Source organism: Oncorhynchus mykiss, chromosome 2, assembly GCF_057628025.1.
Source record: "Oncorhynchus mykiss isolate SJ-2025 chromosome 2, ASM5762802v1, whole genome shotgun sequence".
In the NCBI taxonomy this organism is placed as follows: Eukaryota; Metazoa; Chordata; class Actinopteri; order Salmoniformes; family Salmonidae; genus Oncorhynchus; species Oncorhynchus mykiss.
Window position 1 is genome coordinate 19,230,001 of NC_143023.1, and position 18,115 is coordinate 19,248,115.

Consider the following 18,115-nt stretch of genomic DNA (forward strand, 5'->3'; position numbering starts at 1 on the left):
AAATTCAATTCCAATGTTATGTAAATTTCCAATTTAATATTACACCAGACATTTCCACAAATTCCAATTCCAGTATATTTCCTTCAGGCTTTCATGATGCCACTGTTCATACAGCTTAGCTATACTGGAAATATAGAAATTCAAGTTGAAATGATTTAAAACAAATCATGCTGTCAATTTTTGTATATTAATTGGGAAATTTACAAATATTGAATTCCAATTCAATTCTAATTCCAACAGTCCAAACTTGTTGAAATTTGAATTTAATTAAATGTCAATTTTCCTATCAAATCAAATTGGATTTCTCCACAACCCTGGTATCATCTGACATGTTTGTCAGTGGGCCTCCTGGTTGGTTGCATCAGCTTTCCTCTCCTGTGAGAACCTGATACAGGACTGTCTGGCGCCAGTGATTTAGTTCTTCCACTGATTTAGACTCATGCGTTGCAACTTAGTGGTATGCAGATATACTGTAGGTGTAAGCATAACTTGTTTTGAAGCACAGGTCCAGGTCCAGGTGTGTTTTATAGCCTGTGTAGGTTAATTAGGAGTGGGGTGGTGAAAGCTGATCCTAGAGCAGCTCCTGTGTGTGTGTGTGTGTGCGTGCATGTTGGAAGAGGAAGGTGTGGAATGTTCTGTCTTCCTGGGATCTCTTCCTCTGGCAACCTGGCTCTTGTCCAGCCCAGCTTCCACTCAGGGAGGGGTTTTTCCGATCTCTTGGCCCGTTTTGTCTATTTCTGGCCTGTGGCAGGGTATTCAGGTTGGTGTGTATCCCTTACAGACACGCCGCACATTCCCTCTCTACCTCGTTATCTCCAGCTATCCCACTGTGCCGGATCCAGTTTTCTCTACTGCTCCGATTTGTGATCCCCCTTTTAATTTCCTCTGATCCTCCCACTCCCAATCACTTCCTCTCTCTCTCATCTGCCTTTCTTCCCTAACCTCAAATTCAAGACAATGCAACACATGAAAAAAACCCTACTGCATCCTGGGTATTTCTGGTATTTCTTGCTAATGTAATCTCTTATCTCAGTGTTCAGCTCTATGGGGAGAAGGCCTACAGGGAGCCTATTGGTAGTGAAGAAAGCTGCAATGCTTTCTGGGTAATGAAGTCTACTCTGTCCAGGAAACTGCAAGGGGTTCTGGGTAATGTCGTCTTTGATCTCAGCGTTCAGCTCTATGGGGAGAAGTCCTAGGGAGCCTCTTGGTAATGAAGAGAACTAGAAGGCTTTCTGGGTAATGAAGTCTGCTCTGTCCAGGAAACTGCAAGGGTTTCTGGGAAATATTATATAGTCTTTGCTCGATCCAGGGAGGTGCTCTTGGTAATTATATGTAGTATCCTGCTCTGTCCATGTCCATGGGTGAGTAGAGGGAACCCGCTGGGCCTTCTGGTTAATGTGATGTAGATTCAACAATGCTTCCTGGGTAATGTAGTCTTTGCTCTGTCCAGCTCTACGGGGAGTACAGGGAACAACTGGGTAGCTTTGCCAGGCGGGAAGCAACACGGCTGCTGACAGAGAGACAATGGAGGAAACAGACAGGAGAAAACAACATGGTCAATGCCAGACGGGGGCGTGGCCAACGACATCACAACCCCGTCACCATGGAGTCATATCTCAGCCACACCTCCTCTACAAAGAAGCCCCGCCCCTACTCCAAATGCCAAGGTGAGAGACAAGGACTAGTTCTAGCTACATCACTGTAAATAACCCCCGGTAAAAGTTATTTTGAGGCCTAATATAACTTATTGTGTTGGTCCAGACTGTGTGGCTCGTATACAGCGGTACATCGTGACCAAGCTGGGGGAGGACTGGATCTTCCTGGTGCTGCTGGGCCTCACTATGGCCCTGGTCAGCTGGAGCATGGACTACACCAGTGCCAAGAGCTTACAAGGTACATGACTACAGTCCCCATAATCCACTGTGGCTGTAGCAGGCCAGGTACCCTCACTAGATGGCCATACAAGACAGGATAAAAACTGATGATCAATATCATGAGCTATTTGACCTCAATTTAGGCCTGCTACCCAATTCCAAGTCAACCCCCTGTACCTACCCCCTAGGTAAGTCAAATAAAGTCAAATCAAATGTTATTAGTGAGATGCGCCGAATTTAACAGGTGTAGACTTTACAGTGTAATGCTTACTTACGAGCCCCTAACCAAAAAAAAAAGTAAAAAGTAAGACACATATTTGCTAAATAAAAAAGGAAACAAGAAGACAATGAGAACAATCGCGAGGCCAAATACAAGGAGTTCCAGTGCCAAGTCAATGTGCAGGGCCACCAGGTAGTTGAGGTCATCATGGTAATACTGTATGTACAGGTAAATACAAACTGTATTTGTCACATGCGCCGAATACAGCAGGTGTAGACCTTACTGTGAAATGCTTACTTACAAGCCCTTAACCAACAGTGCAGTTCAAGAAGAGTTAAGAAAATATTTACCAAATAAACTAAATTAAAAGTAACACAATAAAATAATAATAATAAACAGCAAGTAGCAGCAGTGTACAAACAAATGGGGGGAGGGTTAATTGTTCAGCAGTCTTATAACTTTGGGTAGAAGCTGTTAAGGAGCCTTTTGGTCCTAGACTTGGCGCTCCGGTATTGCTTGCCGTGTGGTAGCAGAGAAAACAGGCTATAACTGGTGACTGGAGTCTCTGACAATTTATTGGGCTTTCCTCTGACACCGCCTATTATATACAGTAGGTCCTGGATGTCAGGAAGCTTGGTCCTAGTGATGTACTTGGCCGTTCCTACTACCCTGTATAGCGCCTTATGGTCAGATGCCGAGCTGTTGCCATACATATGCATGTGTGTGTGTGTGTGTGTGTTTTGTATGTGTGAGCTTATGTAGCTTGTGTGTGTGTGTGTGTGTGTGTGTGTGTGTGTGTGTGTGTGTGTGTGTGTGTGTGTGTGTGTGTGTGTGTGTGTGTGTGTGTGTTGGTGTGTCAGTGTAGTATGTGTGAATGTGTGGGTAGAGTCTAGTGAGTCTGCAAACATTTGATTAACTGTTCAGCAGTCTTATGGCTTTCGGGTTAGAAGCTGTTCAGGAGCCTTTTGGTCCAAGACTTGGCGCCATGGTATCGCTTGCCTTGCGATAGCAGAGAGAACACTATGACTTGGTGGCTGAAGTCTTTGACAATTTTTGGGGCCTTCCTCTGACACCGCCTGGTATAGAGGTTCTGGATGGCAGGCAGTTCTGCACCAGTGATGTACTATGCCGTATGCATTACCCTCTGTAGCGCCTTGGGGTTAGGGTGCAGGGTTAGGGGTTAGGGTGCAGGGTTGATGCAGCCAGTCAAGATGCTCCCCAATGGTGCTGCTGTAGAACCTTTTGAGGATCTGAGGGCCCATGCCAAATCTTTTCAGCCTCCTGAGGGGGAAGAGGCATTGTCGTGCCCTCTTCATGACTGTGTAGGTGCATTTGGACCATGATAGGGCCTTACTGATTTGGACACCGAAGAACGCTCCACTACAGCCATGTCGATGTGAATGGGTGCGTGTTCTGCCCTCCGTTTTCTGTAGTCCATGATAAGGTCCTTTGTCTTGCCCACATTGAGGGAGAGGTTGTTCTGCCAGGTCTCTGACCTCCTCCCTATAGGTTGTCTCATCATCCAGGCCTACCACCATTGTGTCGTCGGGAAACTTAAGGAGGGTGTTGGAGTCATGCGCGGTCACAAAGTCATGGGTGAGCAGGGAGTACAGGAGAGGACTGAACAACCACCCCTGAGGGGCCCCCGTGTTTAGGATAAGCATTGCAGATGTGTTGTTGCCTACCCTCACTACCTGGGAGGGGCCCGTCTGGTACGCTTGCGTCACTGGTCAGCTCTCGGCAGGGTTTCCCTTTGTAATCTTTGATAGTTTGCAAGCCCAGCCACATCCGACGAGCGTCAGAGCCAGTGTAGTAGGTTTCGATCTTAGTCCTGTATTGCCTATTTGATGGTTTGTCGGAGGACGTAGGGACATTTCTTATAAGCATCTGGATTAGTGTCCCGCTCCTTGAAAGCAGCAGCTCAGTGAGGATGTTGCCAATAATCCATGGCTTCTGGTTAGGATATGTGCGTACGGTCACTGTGGAGACGATGTTGAAGTGTATAGATGTTGACCTTCCCTGCTCTACACACTTCCCTGATCTTCCCTGCTCTACACACTTCCCTGCTATTTCCTTCTCTTCCCTGCTCTACACTCTTCCCTGCTCTACACTCTTCCCTGCTCTACACACTGCCCTGCTCTTCCCTGCTCTTCCCTGCTCTTCCCTGCTCTTCCCTGCTCTACACTCTTCCCTGCTCTTCCATGCTCTTCCCTGCTCTTCCCTGCTCTACACACTCCCCTGCTCTTCCCTGCTCTACACACTTCCCTGCTCTTCCATGCTCTTCCCTGCTCTTCCCTGCTCTACACTCTTCCCTGCTCTTCCCTGCTCTTTCCTGCTCTTCCCTGCTCTATACTCTTCCCTGCTCTTCCCTGTTCTACACTCTTCCCTGCTCTTCCCTGCTCTACACGCTTCCCCGCACTTCCCTGTTCTACACTATTCCCTGCTCTTCCCTGCTCTTCCCTGCTCTACACTCTTCCCCGCACTTCCCTGCTCTACACTCTTCCCTGCTCTTCCCTGTTCTTCCCTGCTCTACACTCTTCCCTGCACTTCCCTGTTCTACACTCTTCCCTGCACTTCCCTGCTCTTCCCTGCTCTACACTCTTCCCTGCTCTTCCCTGCTCTTCCCTGCTCTACACTCTTCCCTGTTCTTCCCTGCTCTACACTCTTCCCTGCTCTTCCCTGCTCTACGCTCTTCCCTGATCTTCCCTGCTCTACACACTTCCCTGCTCTTCACACTTCCCTGCTCTTCACTCTTCCCTGCTCTTCCCTGCTCTTCCCTGCTCTTCCCTGCCCTACGCTCTTCCCTGATCTTCCCTGCTCTACACTCTTCCCTGCTCTACGCTCTTCCCTGATCTTCCCTGCTCTACACACTTCCCTGCTCTTCACACTTCCCTGCTCTTCACTCTTCCCTGCTCTTCCCTGCTCTTCCCTGCTCTTCCCTGCTCTTCACTCTTCCCTGCTCTTCCCTGCTCTTCACTCTTCCCTGCTCTTCCCTGCGCTGCACACAGAAAAAAAGGATTCAAAGGGGTTCTTTGGTTGTCCCCATAGGAGAACCCTTTCTGATTCCAGGTAGAACCCTTTTTGGTTTCAACTTTCTGTGGAAAGGGTTCTACCTGGATTCTCCTATAAGAACAGCTGAAGAACTGTTTTAGGTTCTAGATATAACCTTTTTTTAAAGATTGTAATCCACTGCTCCAATCTCCCTTCCTCCTCCTCCTCCTTCTCTCTCCCCTCTCCCAGCGTATAAGTGGATGCACGGGGAGCTGAGGGGGAATGTCCTGATCCAGTACCTGGCCTGGGTCGTCTACCCTATGGTCCTCGTCATGTTCGCCTCCCTCTTCTGCAACATAGTCGCCCCTCAGGCCATAGGTAGGTACTGAACATAATGTTGCTCTCCTTATCTCCATCTATTTCTCCCACCCGGTTGCCCAAAAGTACATAAGTGGGATATAACTGCTCTGTTTCCAGGATCTACCTACCGTTAACACATTCTCTCTGTTGTTCTGTCTCATGTAGGTTCTGGTATTCCTGAGCTGAAGACCATTCTGCGAGGGGTGGTGTTGAAGGAGTATCTAACTCTTAAAGCCTTTGTGGCCAAAGTCATCGGGCTGACCGCCGGCCTGGGCAGTGGCATGCCCGTGGGGAAAGAGGTGGACCTACACCTCTCCTCCAATTATTAGTATTATCTCTCTCCCTCTCTCACTTCCTCTCTCTCGCTCTCTTTCTCTCTCTCTGACCTCTTTCACTGATACAAGGTCTGGTATCTTCTCATCCCTCTAATGGTTAAGAATTAGAATTAAGGGAAGTGTAATCTGATCCTAGATCTGTTGGGACTGGAGAAGGGTAACTTCTACCTCAAGTGTATGACTGACTCTGTCCTCCTCCCTCCCGTGCTTCCTAGGGTCCCTTCGTCCACATTGCCAGTATCTGTGCTGCTGTGCTGAGTAAAATGATGTCCATCTTCTCTGGAGTGTATGAGGTAAACCGAAGCCCTGACCAAAACAAACTACAACTCCCAGCAACCCCCATTCGGACCAGCATGACATTTGACCTGAGTAATAACAGTACTATGGAATGTGGCTGTGAGGCTGTCGCCCTGTCATGTCTGACCTCTTAATTGTGTATTTTTTAAGTCTCACAGCTCTTGTTCTTGTTGTTGTTATGACTCTCTCTCTCTCTCTCTCTCTCTCTCTCTCTCTCTCTCTCTCTCTCTCCCCCCTCTCTCTCTCTCTTCCCTTTTCTCTCGTTCTCTCGCTCTCCTCTCTCGCTCTCTCTCTTTCTCTCTCTCCCCTCTCTCTCTCTCTCTCTCCCCTTTCTCTCGTTCTCTCGCTCTCCTCTCTCTCTCTCTCTTTCTGTCTCTCTCTCTCCCCTTTCTCTCGTTCTCTCGCTCTCCTCTCTTTCTCTCTCTTTCTCTCTCTTTCCTCTCTCTTTCCTCTCTCTCTTTCTCTCTCTCTCTCCTCTCTCTCTCTCTCTCTCTCTCTCTCTCTCTCTCCCCTTTCTCTCATTCTCTCTCTACCTCCCTCGCTCTCTCCTTTCTCTCTCTCTCTCTCTCTCTCTCTCTCTCTCTCTCTCTTCTCTCTGTCTCTCACTCTCTGTCTCTTTCTCTCACTCTCTCTGTCTCTTTCTCTCCCTCCTTCCCTCTTGTCTTTGTTTAGGCTCAGCGGTCTCTCACACATTGTCTGTGTATTAATAGTGTGATGGCTATGTCTGGCATGTGTATTAACACTGACCTCCCGTGACTGTCTCTGTCTCCCCCTCCCCTCGCTCTTCCCTCTCTCCCTTCACACATATCTCTTCTCCCCATCCCTGCCTCCAATGTTCTCCCCTTCCTCTCCTCTCCCACTCCCTCTCCGCTCTCTCTTTCCCCCCTTGTTTATCCCCTCACCCTCCACCCACCCACCACCTCTCGTTTGTTCTGTGGACCCCTGCCCCCAGAGTAGTGCCCATAACCAGGACCTGCTGGTATGTGCGTGTGCTGTGGGAGTGGCCACCTGCTTCGCCGCCCCCGTGGGAGGCAAGTCCCGTCCACATATCCCTACATGCACCTCTCCATGGCAGCACCAGAGACCTGGGGGTTATGGAGCAGTGGGGTGCAATGCATAGAATGTTACAGATAGAAATGTATTGTATAGAATGGAAATAACTGCGTAATGAAAAATGAATATTACTGGGTGTAAGTAATTCTATCTGCAATGGCCTGAGCATTTTGTCATATTGACTAGACAGCATGTTCTGTCTGTCTGGTCTCTCTCTGTCTCTGTCTATTTTGATGATTTGCTCAGGGCTTGTGTGACTCTCTGGTGAGCTTGGTTGGTTTGGCGGTTCTCTGCTGTGCTGTTCTGTATTTTCTACCTCTGTCTCTCGCCTCCCCTCCATCCCTCTCCCCCTCTCCCCTCCCTCTATTCTCTGTCAGTAGAACCCCTGTGGTTACACAGACATTCTGACAGTGGGCTGTGCCGTGGGGGTGGGCTGCTGTTTCGGCACTCCTCTAGGAGGTACTGTATCAAGCCCTAACCGCTGCACTATGACCTCTCTGCTGTACTTCACTACACCTCTTTCTATACCAATATCACTCCTTCACTACACCTTTTTATATACCACTATCAATCCTTCACTACAACTCTGTCTATACCACTATCACTCCTTCACTACACCTCTTTCTATACCACTATCAATCCTTCACTACACCTCTTTATATCACTATCACTCCTTCACCACACCTCTTTCTATACCACTATCACCCTTTCACTACACCTCTTTCTATACCACTATCAATCCTTCACTACACCTCTTTCTATACCAGTAGCACTCCTTCACAACACCTCTTTCTATACCACTATCAATCCTTTACTAAACCTCTTTCTATACCACTATCACTCCTTCACTACACATCTTTCTATACCACTATCACTCCTTCACTACACCTCTTTATATATCACAATCACTCCTTCAATACATGTCTTTCTATACCACTATCACTCCTTCACTACACCTCTTTCTATACCACTATCACTCCTTCACTACACCTCTTTCTCTACCACTACCACTCCTTCACTACAAGTCTTTCTATACCACTATCACTCCTTCACTACACCTCTTTCTCTACCACTACCACTCCTTCACTACAAGTCTTTCTATACCACTAGCACTCCTTCCGTACACCTCTTTCTATACCACTATCACTCCTTCATTACAGCTCTTTCTATACCACTATCACTCCTTTACTACACCTCTTTCTCTACCACTACCACTCCTTCACTACAAGTCTTTCTATACCACTAGCACTCCTTCCGTACACCTCTTTCTATACCACTATCACTCCTTCATTACAGCTCTTTCTATACCACTATCACTCCTTCACTACACCTCTTTCTATACCACTACCACTCCTTCACTACAAGTCTTTCTATACCACTATCACTCCTTTACTACACCTCTTTCTATACCACTATCACTCCTTCACTACACCTCTTTCTATACCACTATCACTCCTTCACTACACCTCTTTCTATACCACTATCACTCCTTTACTACACCTCTTTCTATACCACTACCACTCCTTCACTACACCTCTTTCTATACCACTACCACTCCTTCACTACAAGTCTTTCTATACCACTATCACTCCTTTACTACACCTCTTTCTATACCACTATCACTCCGTCACTACACCTCTTTCTATACCACTATCACTCCTTTACTACACCTCTTTCTATACCACTACCACTCCTTCACTACAAGTCTTTCTATACCACTATCACTCCTTTACTACACCTCTTTCTATACCACTACCACTCCTTCACTACAAGTCTTTCTATACCACTATCACTCCTTCACTACACCTCTTTCTATACCACTAGCACTCCTTCCCTACACCTCTTTCTATACCACTACCACTCCTTCACTACAAGTCTTTCTATACCACTATCAATCCTTCACTACACCTCTTTCTATACCACTATCATTCCTTCACTACACCTCTTTCTATACCACTATCATTCCTTCACCACACCTCTTTCTATACCACTATCACTCCTTCACTACACCTCTTTCTATACCACTATCACTCCTTCACTACACCTCTTTATATACCACTATCACTCCTTCACTACACCTCTTTCTATACCGTATCACTCCTTCACTACACCTCTTTATATACCACTATCATTCCTTCACTACACCTCTTTCTATACCACTATCACTCCTTCACTACACCTCTTTCTATACCACTATCATATCTTCATTACACCTCTTTCTATACCACTATCATTCCTTCAATACAGCTCTTTGTATACCACTATCACTCCTTCACTACACCTCTTTATATATCACAATCACTCCTTCAATACATGTCTTTCTATACCACTATCACTCCTTCACTACACCTCTTTCTATACCACTATCACTCCTTCACTACACCTCTTTCTCTACCACTACCACTCCTTCACTACAAGTCTTTCTATACCACTATCACTCCTTCACTACACCTCTTTCTCTACCACTACCACTCCTTCACTACAAGTCTTTCTATACCACTAGCACTCCTTCCGTACACCTCTTTCTATACCACTATCACTCCTTCATTACAGCTCTTTCTATACCACTATCACTCCTTTACTACACCTCTTTCTCTACCACTACCACTCCTTCACTACAAGTCTTTCTATACCACTAGCACTCCTTCCGTACACCTCTTTCTATACCACTATCACTCCTTCATTACAGCTCTTTCTATACCACTATCACTCCTTCACTACACCTCTTTCTATACCACTACCACTCCTTCACTACAAGTCTTTCTATACCACTATCACTCCTTTACTACACCTCTTTCTATACCACTATCACTCCTTCACTACACCTCTTTCTATACCACTATCACTCCTTCACTACACCTCTTTCTATACCACTATCACTCCTTTACTACACCTCTTTCTATACCACTACCACTCCTTCACTACAAGTCTTTCTATACCACTATCACTCCTTTACTACACCTCTTTCTATACCACTACCACTCCTTCACTACAAGTCTTTCTATACCACTATCACTCCTTCACTACACCTCTTTCTATACCACTAGCACTCCTTCCCTACACCTCTTTCTAGACCACTACCACTCCTTCACTACAAGTCTTTCTATACCACTATCAATCCTTCACTACACCTCTTTCTATACCACTATCATTCCTTCACTACACCTCTTTCTATACCACTATCATTCCTTCACTACACATCTTTATATACCAGTAGCACTCCTTCACAACACCTCTTTCTATACCACTATCACCCTTTCACTACACCTCTTTCTATACCACTATCAATCCTTCACTACACATCTTTCTATACCAGTAGCACTCCTTCACAACACCTCTTTCTATACCACTATCAATCCTTTACTAAACCTCTTTCTATACCACTATCACTCCTTCACTACACATCTTTCTATACCACTATCACTCCTTCACTACACCTCTTTATATATCACAATCACTCCTTCAATACACGTCTTTCTATACCACTATCACTCCTTCACTACACCTCTTTCTATACCACTATCACTGCTTCACTACAGCTCTTTCTATACCACTATCACTCCTTCACTACACCTCTTTCTATACCACTACCACTCCTTCACTACAAGTCTTTCTATACCAGTAGCACTCCTTCACAACACCTCTTTCTATACCACTATCAATCCTTTACTAAACCTCTTTCTATACCACTATCAATCCTTCACTACACCTCTTTCTATACCACTATCATTCCTTCACCACACATCTTTCTATACCACTATCAATCTTTCACTACACCTCTTTCTATACACCTATCTGTCCTTCACTCCACCTCTTTCTATACCACTATCTCTCCTTCACTACACCTCTTTATATACCACTATCACTCCTTCACTACACCTCTTTCTATACCACTATCACTCCTTCACTACACCTCTTTATATACCACTATCACTCCTTCACTACACCTCTTTCTATACCGTATCAATCCTTCACTACACCTCTTTATATCACTATCACTCCTTCACCACACCTCTTTCTATACCACTATCACCCTTTCACTACACCTCTTTCTATACCACTATCAATCCTTCACTACACATCTTTCTATACCGATAGCACTCCTTCACAACACCTCTTTCTATACCACTATCAATCCTTTACTAAACCTCTTTCTATACCACTATCACTCCTTCACTACACATCTTTCTATACCACTATCACTCCTTCACTACACCTCTTTATATATCACAATCACTCCTTCAATACACTTCTTTCTATACCACTATCACTCCTTCACTACACCTCTTTCTATACCACTATCACTGCTTCACTACACCTCTTTCTATACCACTATCACTCCTTCACTACACCTCTTTCTCTACCACTACCACTCCTTCACTACAAGTCTTTCTATACCACTAGCACTCCTTCCGTACACCTCTTTCTATACCACTATCACTCCTTCATTACAGCTCTTTCTATACCACTATCACTCCTTTACTACACCTCTTTCTTTACCACTACCACTCCTTCACTACAAGTCTTTCTATACCACTAGCACTCCTTCCGTACACCTCTTTCTATACCACTATCACTCCTTCATTACAGTTCTTTCTATACCACTATCACTCCTTCACTACACCTCTTTCTATACCACTACCACTCCTTCACTACAAGTCTTTCTATACCACTATCACTCCTTTACTACACCTCTTTCTATACCACTATCACTCCTTCACTACACCTCTTTCTATACCACTATCACTCCTTCACTACACCTCTTTCTATACCACTGTCACTCCTTTACTACACCTCTTTCTATACCACTACCACTCCTTCACTACAAGTCTTTCTATACCACTATCACTCCTTTACTACACCTCTTTCTATACCACTAGCACTCCTTCCCTACACCTCTTTCTATACCACTACCACTCCTTCTCTACAAGTCTTTCTATACCACTATCAATCCTTCACTACACCTCTTTCTATCCCACTATCACTGCTTCACTACACCTCTTTCTATACCACTATCACTCCTTCACTACACCTCTTTCTCTACCACTACCACTCCTTCACTACAAGTCTTTCTATACCACTAGCACTCCTTCCCTACACCTCTTTCTATACCACTATCACTCCTTCATTACAGCTCTTTCTATACCACTATCACTCCTTCACTACACCTCTTTCTCTACCACTATCACTCCTTCACTACACGTCTCTCTATACCACTATCACTCCTTCATTACACCTCTTTCTCTACCACTATCACTCCTTCACTACACCTCTTTCTATATCACTATCACTCCTTCACTACACCTCTTTCTCTACCACTACCACTCCTTCACTACAAGTCTTTCTATACCACTAGCACTCCTTCCGTACACCTCTTTCTATACCACTATCACTCCTTCATTACAGCTCTTTCTATACCACTATCACTCCTTTACTACACCTCTTTCTTTACCACTACCACTCCTTCACTACAAGTCTTTCTATACCACTAGCACTCCTTCCGTACACCTCTTTCTATACCACTATCACTCCTTCATTACAGCTCTTTCTATACCACTATCACTCCTTCACTACACCTCTTTCTATACCACTACCAATCCTTCACTACAAGTCTTTCTATACCACTATCACTCCTTTACTACACCTCTTTCTATACCACTATCACTCCGTCACTACACCTCTTTCTATACCACTATCACTCCTTTACTACACCTCTTTCTATACCACTACCACTCCTTCACTACAAGTCTTTCTATACCACTATCACTCCTTTACTACACCTCTTTCTATACCACTACCACTCCTTCACTACAAGTCTTTCTATACCACTATCACTCCTTCACTACACCTCTTTCTATACCACTAGCACTCCTTCCCTACACCTCTTTCTATACCACTACCACTCCTTCACTACAAGTCTTTCTATACCACTATCAATCCTTCACTACACCTCTTTCTATACCACTATCATTCCTTCACTACACCTCTTTCTATACCACTATCATTCCTTCACCACACCTCTTTCTATACCACTATCACTCCTTCACTACACCTCTTTCTATACCACTATCACTCCTTCACTACACCTCTTTATATACCACTATCACTCCTTCACTACACCTCTTTCTATACCGTATCACTCCTTCACTACACCTCTTTATATACCACTATCATTCCTTCACTACACCTCTTTCTATACCACTATCACTCCTTCACTACACCTCTTTCTATACCACTATCATATCTTCATTACACCTCTTTCTATACCACTATCATTCCTTCAATACAGCTCTTTGTATACCACTATCACTCCTACACCACACCTCTTTCTATACCTTATCACTCCTTCACTACACCTCTTTCTATACCACTCTCACAACTCTATCCTCCTTTTTAACCCCTGCTCTCCCTTTCTGAATACCTCTCCATGTCATTCCCACTACTTTATATCTCTCTCTACATCCCTATCCCTCTCTCTCCCTCTAACCCCTTCTATCTCTCTCTACATCCCTATCCCTCTCTCTCCCTCTAACCCCTTCTATCTCTCTCTACATCCCTCTCCCTCTCTCTCCCTCTAACCCCTTCTATCTCTCTCTACATCCCTCTCTCTCTCTCCCTCTAACCCTCTATCTTTCTCTACATCCACCTCTCTCCCTCTAACCCCCTCTATCTCTCTCTACATCCATCTCTCTCTCCCTCTAACCCCCTCTATCTCTCTCTACATCCCTCTCTCTACATCCCTCTCTCTCCCTCTAACCCCTTCTATCTCTCTCTACACCCCTCTCTCTCCCTCTATCCCCCCATAGCTCTCCCCTTCCTGTAACAGTAATCTACAGTGTCCAGATAGCCTCAGCATAGAATGGAAACACAGCTAAAATCATTAAAGCTTGTCTCTACTCTTCAAATATTGTCTTTTATAATCTCCCTTCATACAGTCATGTCTCTGATTCGCTCTGATGTTTATTTTGCTCTCGAGTATTTAGCTATTCTGTGTGTGTGTGCTCATTCTGCTCACTTAAACTCAAATCGATCTCCCTCCCTCACTCACTCACTCACTCCATCCATCTCGCGCTCTCTCTCTCTCTCTCTCTCTTGTTCTCTCTCTCTCTCTCTCTCTCTCTCTCTCTTGTCCCCCCCTCTTCTTCCCTCCTCTCCAGGGGTGTTGTTCAGCATTGAGGTCACATCTACCTACTTTGCTGTGAGGAATTACTGGAGAGGGTATTTCGCTGCCACCTTCAGTGCCTTCATATTCAGGGTGTTGTCTGTGTGGAACAAAGATGCAGGTACGCCATGGGGGCAGCATCGCATCACACACATATTTCCTCTCCAGAACAACATAATCCCACTGTACACCTTTTCTCTCATGATGATGTCATATGTTTATTCATGCCAGGTGTTTTAGAATAGGATCAGTTTCACTCTCTCGTTGTCCCTGTCACAGTCACCATCACAGCTCTTTTCCGGACCAACTTCCGGATGGATTTTCCCTTTGACCTGCAAGAGCTCCCAGCCTTCGCTATCATTGGGTGAGAGCGCTTAGTAAACATTCTACACACCCCCTTTAGACCCTACAGTCTTCAACTGAACTTCACCCACTTTGTGATGGTGTGGGAATCAATGGGATTGTGTGTGTCTTCCTGACTCCCTGTTGTAGAATCTCCTGTGGGTTCCTGACTCTCTGTCCCCTGTTTGTCTGTTGTAGGATCTCCTGTGGGTTCCTGACTCTCTGTCCCCTGTCTGTCTGTTGTAGGATCTCCTGTGGGTTCCAGACTCTCTGTCCCCTGTTTGTCTGTTGTAGGATCTCCTGTGGGTTCCTGACTCTCTGTCCCCTGTCTGTCTGTTGTAGAATCTCCTGTGGGTTCCTGGGGGCCTTCTTTGTCTACCTGAACAGACAGGTGGTTCTAGTGATGAGGAGACAGACGGCTCTCACACGCTTTCTGACCAAGCAGTGAGACATCACGCACTCACGCACTCGCATGCATACGCACACAGTACACACATACAGTACACACACACAGTACATACACACAGTACACACATACAGTACATACACACAGTGTACACACACAGTACACACACAGTACACACACAGTACATACACACAGTACACACACACAGTACACACACACACACAGTACACACACACAGTACACACACACAGTACATACACACAGTACACACACACTGTTACACTCACTCAAATGTCTTCACAATTGTAATGCTTAGCAGACACTATTACCCAGATCCCTGACACTTTCCACATTCCATTCCAGATGAGTTTCATTTGGGTAGCCTCTTCTTCCAAAGTAATCTGTTACACGACATTGACCCAGACAAGCAGGGCTTAACAGCCAGCCATTCACCCAGTTAGACACATTCACTTAGCCATTGACTCACCAGTCAAGGTACATTGAGCTCACACATTAGGAGGGGCAGAGCAGTAGAGGTGTCCTGCCATGAACTCAACAGCCTGACAGCCAGACAATGAACTGGGAGGAGATTCCTGTCAATTTACGTTATTACCCTAAAATGCTTCACATTTAAGTAATGGCATTGTGGTTTGTTTTAACGATTGAGTATCCCAGTTGTTTAATAACATTGTGTGTGTGTGTGTGTGTGTGTGTGTGTGTGTGTGTGTGTGTGTGTGTGTGTGTGTGTGTGTGTGTGTGTGTGTGTGTGTGTGTGTGTGTGTGTGTGTGTGTGTGTGTGTGTGTGTGTGTCCGTCTTTGTATTTTGTATTTGTGCGCATGCGTGTGTGTTTGTGCGATTGTGTGTGTTCAGCCGGTTAATCTACCCAGGTGCAGTGACGTTTGTCATCGCCACCCTGACCTTTCCTCCTGGATTCGGCCAGTTCATGGCTGGAGAGGTCAGAGAGCATTATTGAGCTTATTAGAGTTTATGTTCATGACTTATAGAATAACCTTTTATAAATCCATGTATTGCCTACAGGCAACAAGCAACCCTGTTAACTATGTTTTTAGTGTGGTTTTAAGCTGATACGGATAAATAAATCTTTCAACACCACTGTACAGCCGCTCATGCAGAGATGAAAAACCCAGAACCACTGTCATAACCTAGAACCACTGTGATTATTATTTGACCATGCTGGTCATCTATGAACTTTGAACATGTTGAAGAACGATCTAGACTAAATGGCCATGTACTCTTTTAATCTCCACCTGGCACAGCCAGAAGAGGACTGGTCACCCATCGGAGCCCTGTTCCTCTCTAGGTGTCTTCCTAGGTTCCTGCCTTTCTAGGGAGTTTTTCCTAGCCACCGTGCTTCTACATCTGCATTGTGTGCTCTTTGGGTTTTAAGCTGAGTTTCTGTATAAGCAATTTGTGACATCTGCTTTATAAATACATTTGATTGATTGATCTATCTCTCTCCCCTCTCTCTTTCTCTCTCTCTCTGTCTCTCTCTCTCTGTCTCCCCCCTCTCTCTTTCTCTCTCTCTCTGTCTCTCTCTCTCTGTCTCCCCCCTCTCTCTTTCTCTCTCTCTCTCTGTCTCTCTCTCTCTCTGTCTCTCTCTCTCTCTCCCTCTCTCCCTCGCTCTCTCTCTCTCTCTCTCTGTCTCTCTCTGTCTCTCTCTGTCTCTCTCTCTGTCTCTCTCTTACTCTCTCTCTCTCTCTGTCTCTCTCTCTCTCTCTGTCTCTCTCTCTCCCTCTCTCCCGCTCTCCCTCTCTCTCTCCCTCTCCCTCTCTCTCTCTCTCTCTGTCTCTCTGTCTCTCTCTCTCTCTCTCTCACTCTCTCTCTCTGTGTCTCTCTCTCTCTCTGTGTCTCTCTCTCTCTCTCTCTCTCTCTCTCTCTTTCTCTCATCTCTCTCTCTCTCTCCCCTCTCTCTCTCTCTCTCTCACACACACTGTCTCTCCTCTCTCTCTCTCTCTCTCTCTCTCTCTCTCTCTCTCTCTCTCTCTCTCTCTGTCTCTGTCTCTGTCTCTGTCTCTGTCTCTGTCTCTGTCTCTGTCTCTCTCTTTCTCTCTCTCTCTCTCTGTTCAGCTGATGCCTAGAGAATGTATTAACTCTCTGTTTGATAACTTCACCTGGACCAAACTGTCTGCCACCGCCCTTCCCCCTGGACTTGGGCGCTCCTCAGCCTGGCTGCACCCCGATGTCAGCGTCTTCCTCATCCTCCTCCTCTTCTTCGTCATGAAGGTACGTCCTCCCTCCATCATGGAATAAAACACATGACCTTCCTTCTCATATTATGCTGTGGTCAGGCTATCAAATCAAAATGAAAAGAGTTGCAACCGCATTCTCTGAAAGTTTACCTTTTCATTGTTTCTCCATTAGATTCTATAAAGAATTTGTATTAGGTCTCTCTGTCATTCACATACCTTCTCAATGTTCTAGTTCTGGATGTCTGCTGTTTCCACGACGATGCCCATCCCGTCTGGAGCCTTCATGCCAGTGTTCATACTGGGTAAGAGGCTGAGATCAGACCTGGGAATCTAAACATGATGTATCAGATATCAGGCTTAAAACATGCTATAAACCTGTCCTAAAGCACAACTGAGTATTCTCTCTCCTGTCTCTCCCCTTTCTCTCTCCCCTCTCCCCTTTCTCTCTCCCTTCTCCCCTTTCTCTCTCCCTTCTCCCCTTTCTCTCTCCCTTCTCCCCTTTCTCTCTCCCCTCTCCCCTTTCTCTCTCCCTTCTCCCCTTTCTCTCTCCTCTCTCCTCTCCTCTCTCCCCTTTCTCTCTCCCTTCTCCCCTTTCTCTCTCCCCTCTCCCCTTTCTCTCTCCCCTTTCTCTCTCCCCTCTCCCCTTTCTCTCTCCCCTCTCCCCTCTCCCATTTCTCTCTCCCTTCTCCCCTTTCTCTCTCCCCTCTCCCCTTTCTCTCCCCCTTCTCCCCTTTCTCTCTCCTCTCTCTCCCCTTTCTCTCTCCCTTCTCCCCTTTCTCTCTCCCTTCTCCCCTTTCTCTCTCCCCTCTCCCCTTTCTCTCTCCCCTATCCCCTTTCTCTCTCCCTTCTCCCCTTTCTCTCTCC

The 18,115-nt window shown here is 45.7% G+C and overlaps 1 protein-coding gene across 2 annotated transcripts in view; it reads left to right on the forward strand.

Annotated features, from left to right (window-relative positions):
- LOC110534391 (chloride channel protein) overlaps positions 1 to 18,115 on the forward strand; it is a 55,868-nt gene that overhangs the window by 26,411 nt on the left and 11,342 nt on the right. For both annotated transcript variants that reach the window (XM_036941153.2, XM_036941148.2), the window contains exons 2-13: positions 1,451 to 1,667; positions 1,762 to 1,893; positions 5,335 to 5,463; positions 5,611 to 5,744; positions 5,996 to 6,073; positions 7,511 to 7,589; positions 14,288 to 14,413; positions 14,572 to 14,656; positions 14,977 to 15,078; positions 15,912 to 15,996; positions 17,130 to 17,285; positions 17,484 to 17,553. In XM_036941153.2, the coding sequence (XP_036797048.1) occupies positions 1,451 to 1,667; positions 1,762 to 1,893; positions 5,335 to 5,463; positions 5,611 to 5,744; positions 5,996 to 6,073; positions 7,511 to 7,589; positions 14,288 to 14,413; positions 14,572 to 14,656; positions 14,977 to 15,078; positions 15,912 to 15,996; positions 17,130 to 17,285; positions 17,484 to 17,553 (1,393 nt within the window). The remainder of the gene's footprint in view (positions 1 to 1,450; positions 1,668 to 1,761; positions 1,894 to 5,334; positions 5,464 to 5,610; positions 5,745 to 5,995; positions 6,074 to 7,510; positions 7,590 to 14,287; positions 14,414 to 14,571; positions 14,657 to 14,976; positions 15,079 to 15,911; positions 15,997 to 17,129; positions 17,286 to 17,483; positions 17,554 to 18,115) is intronic.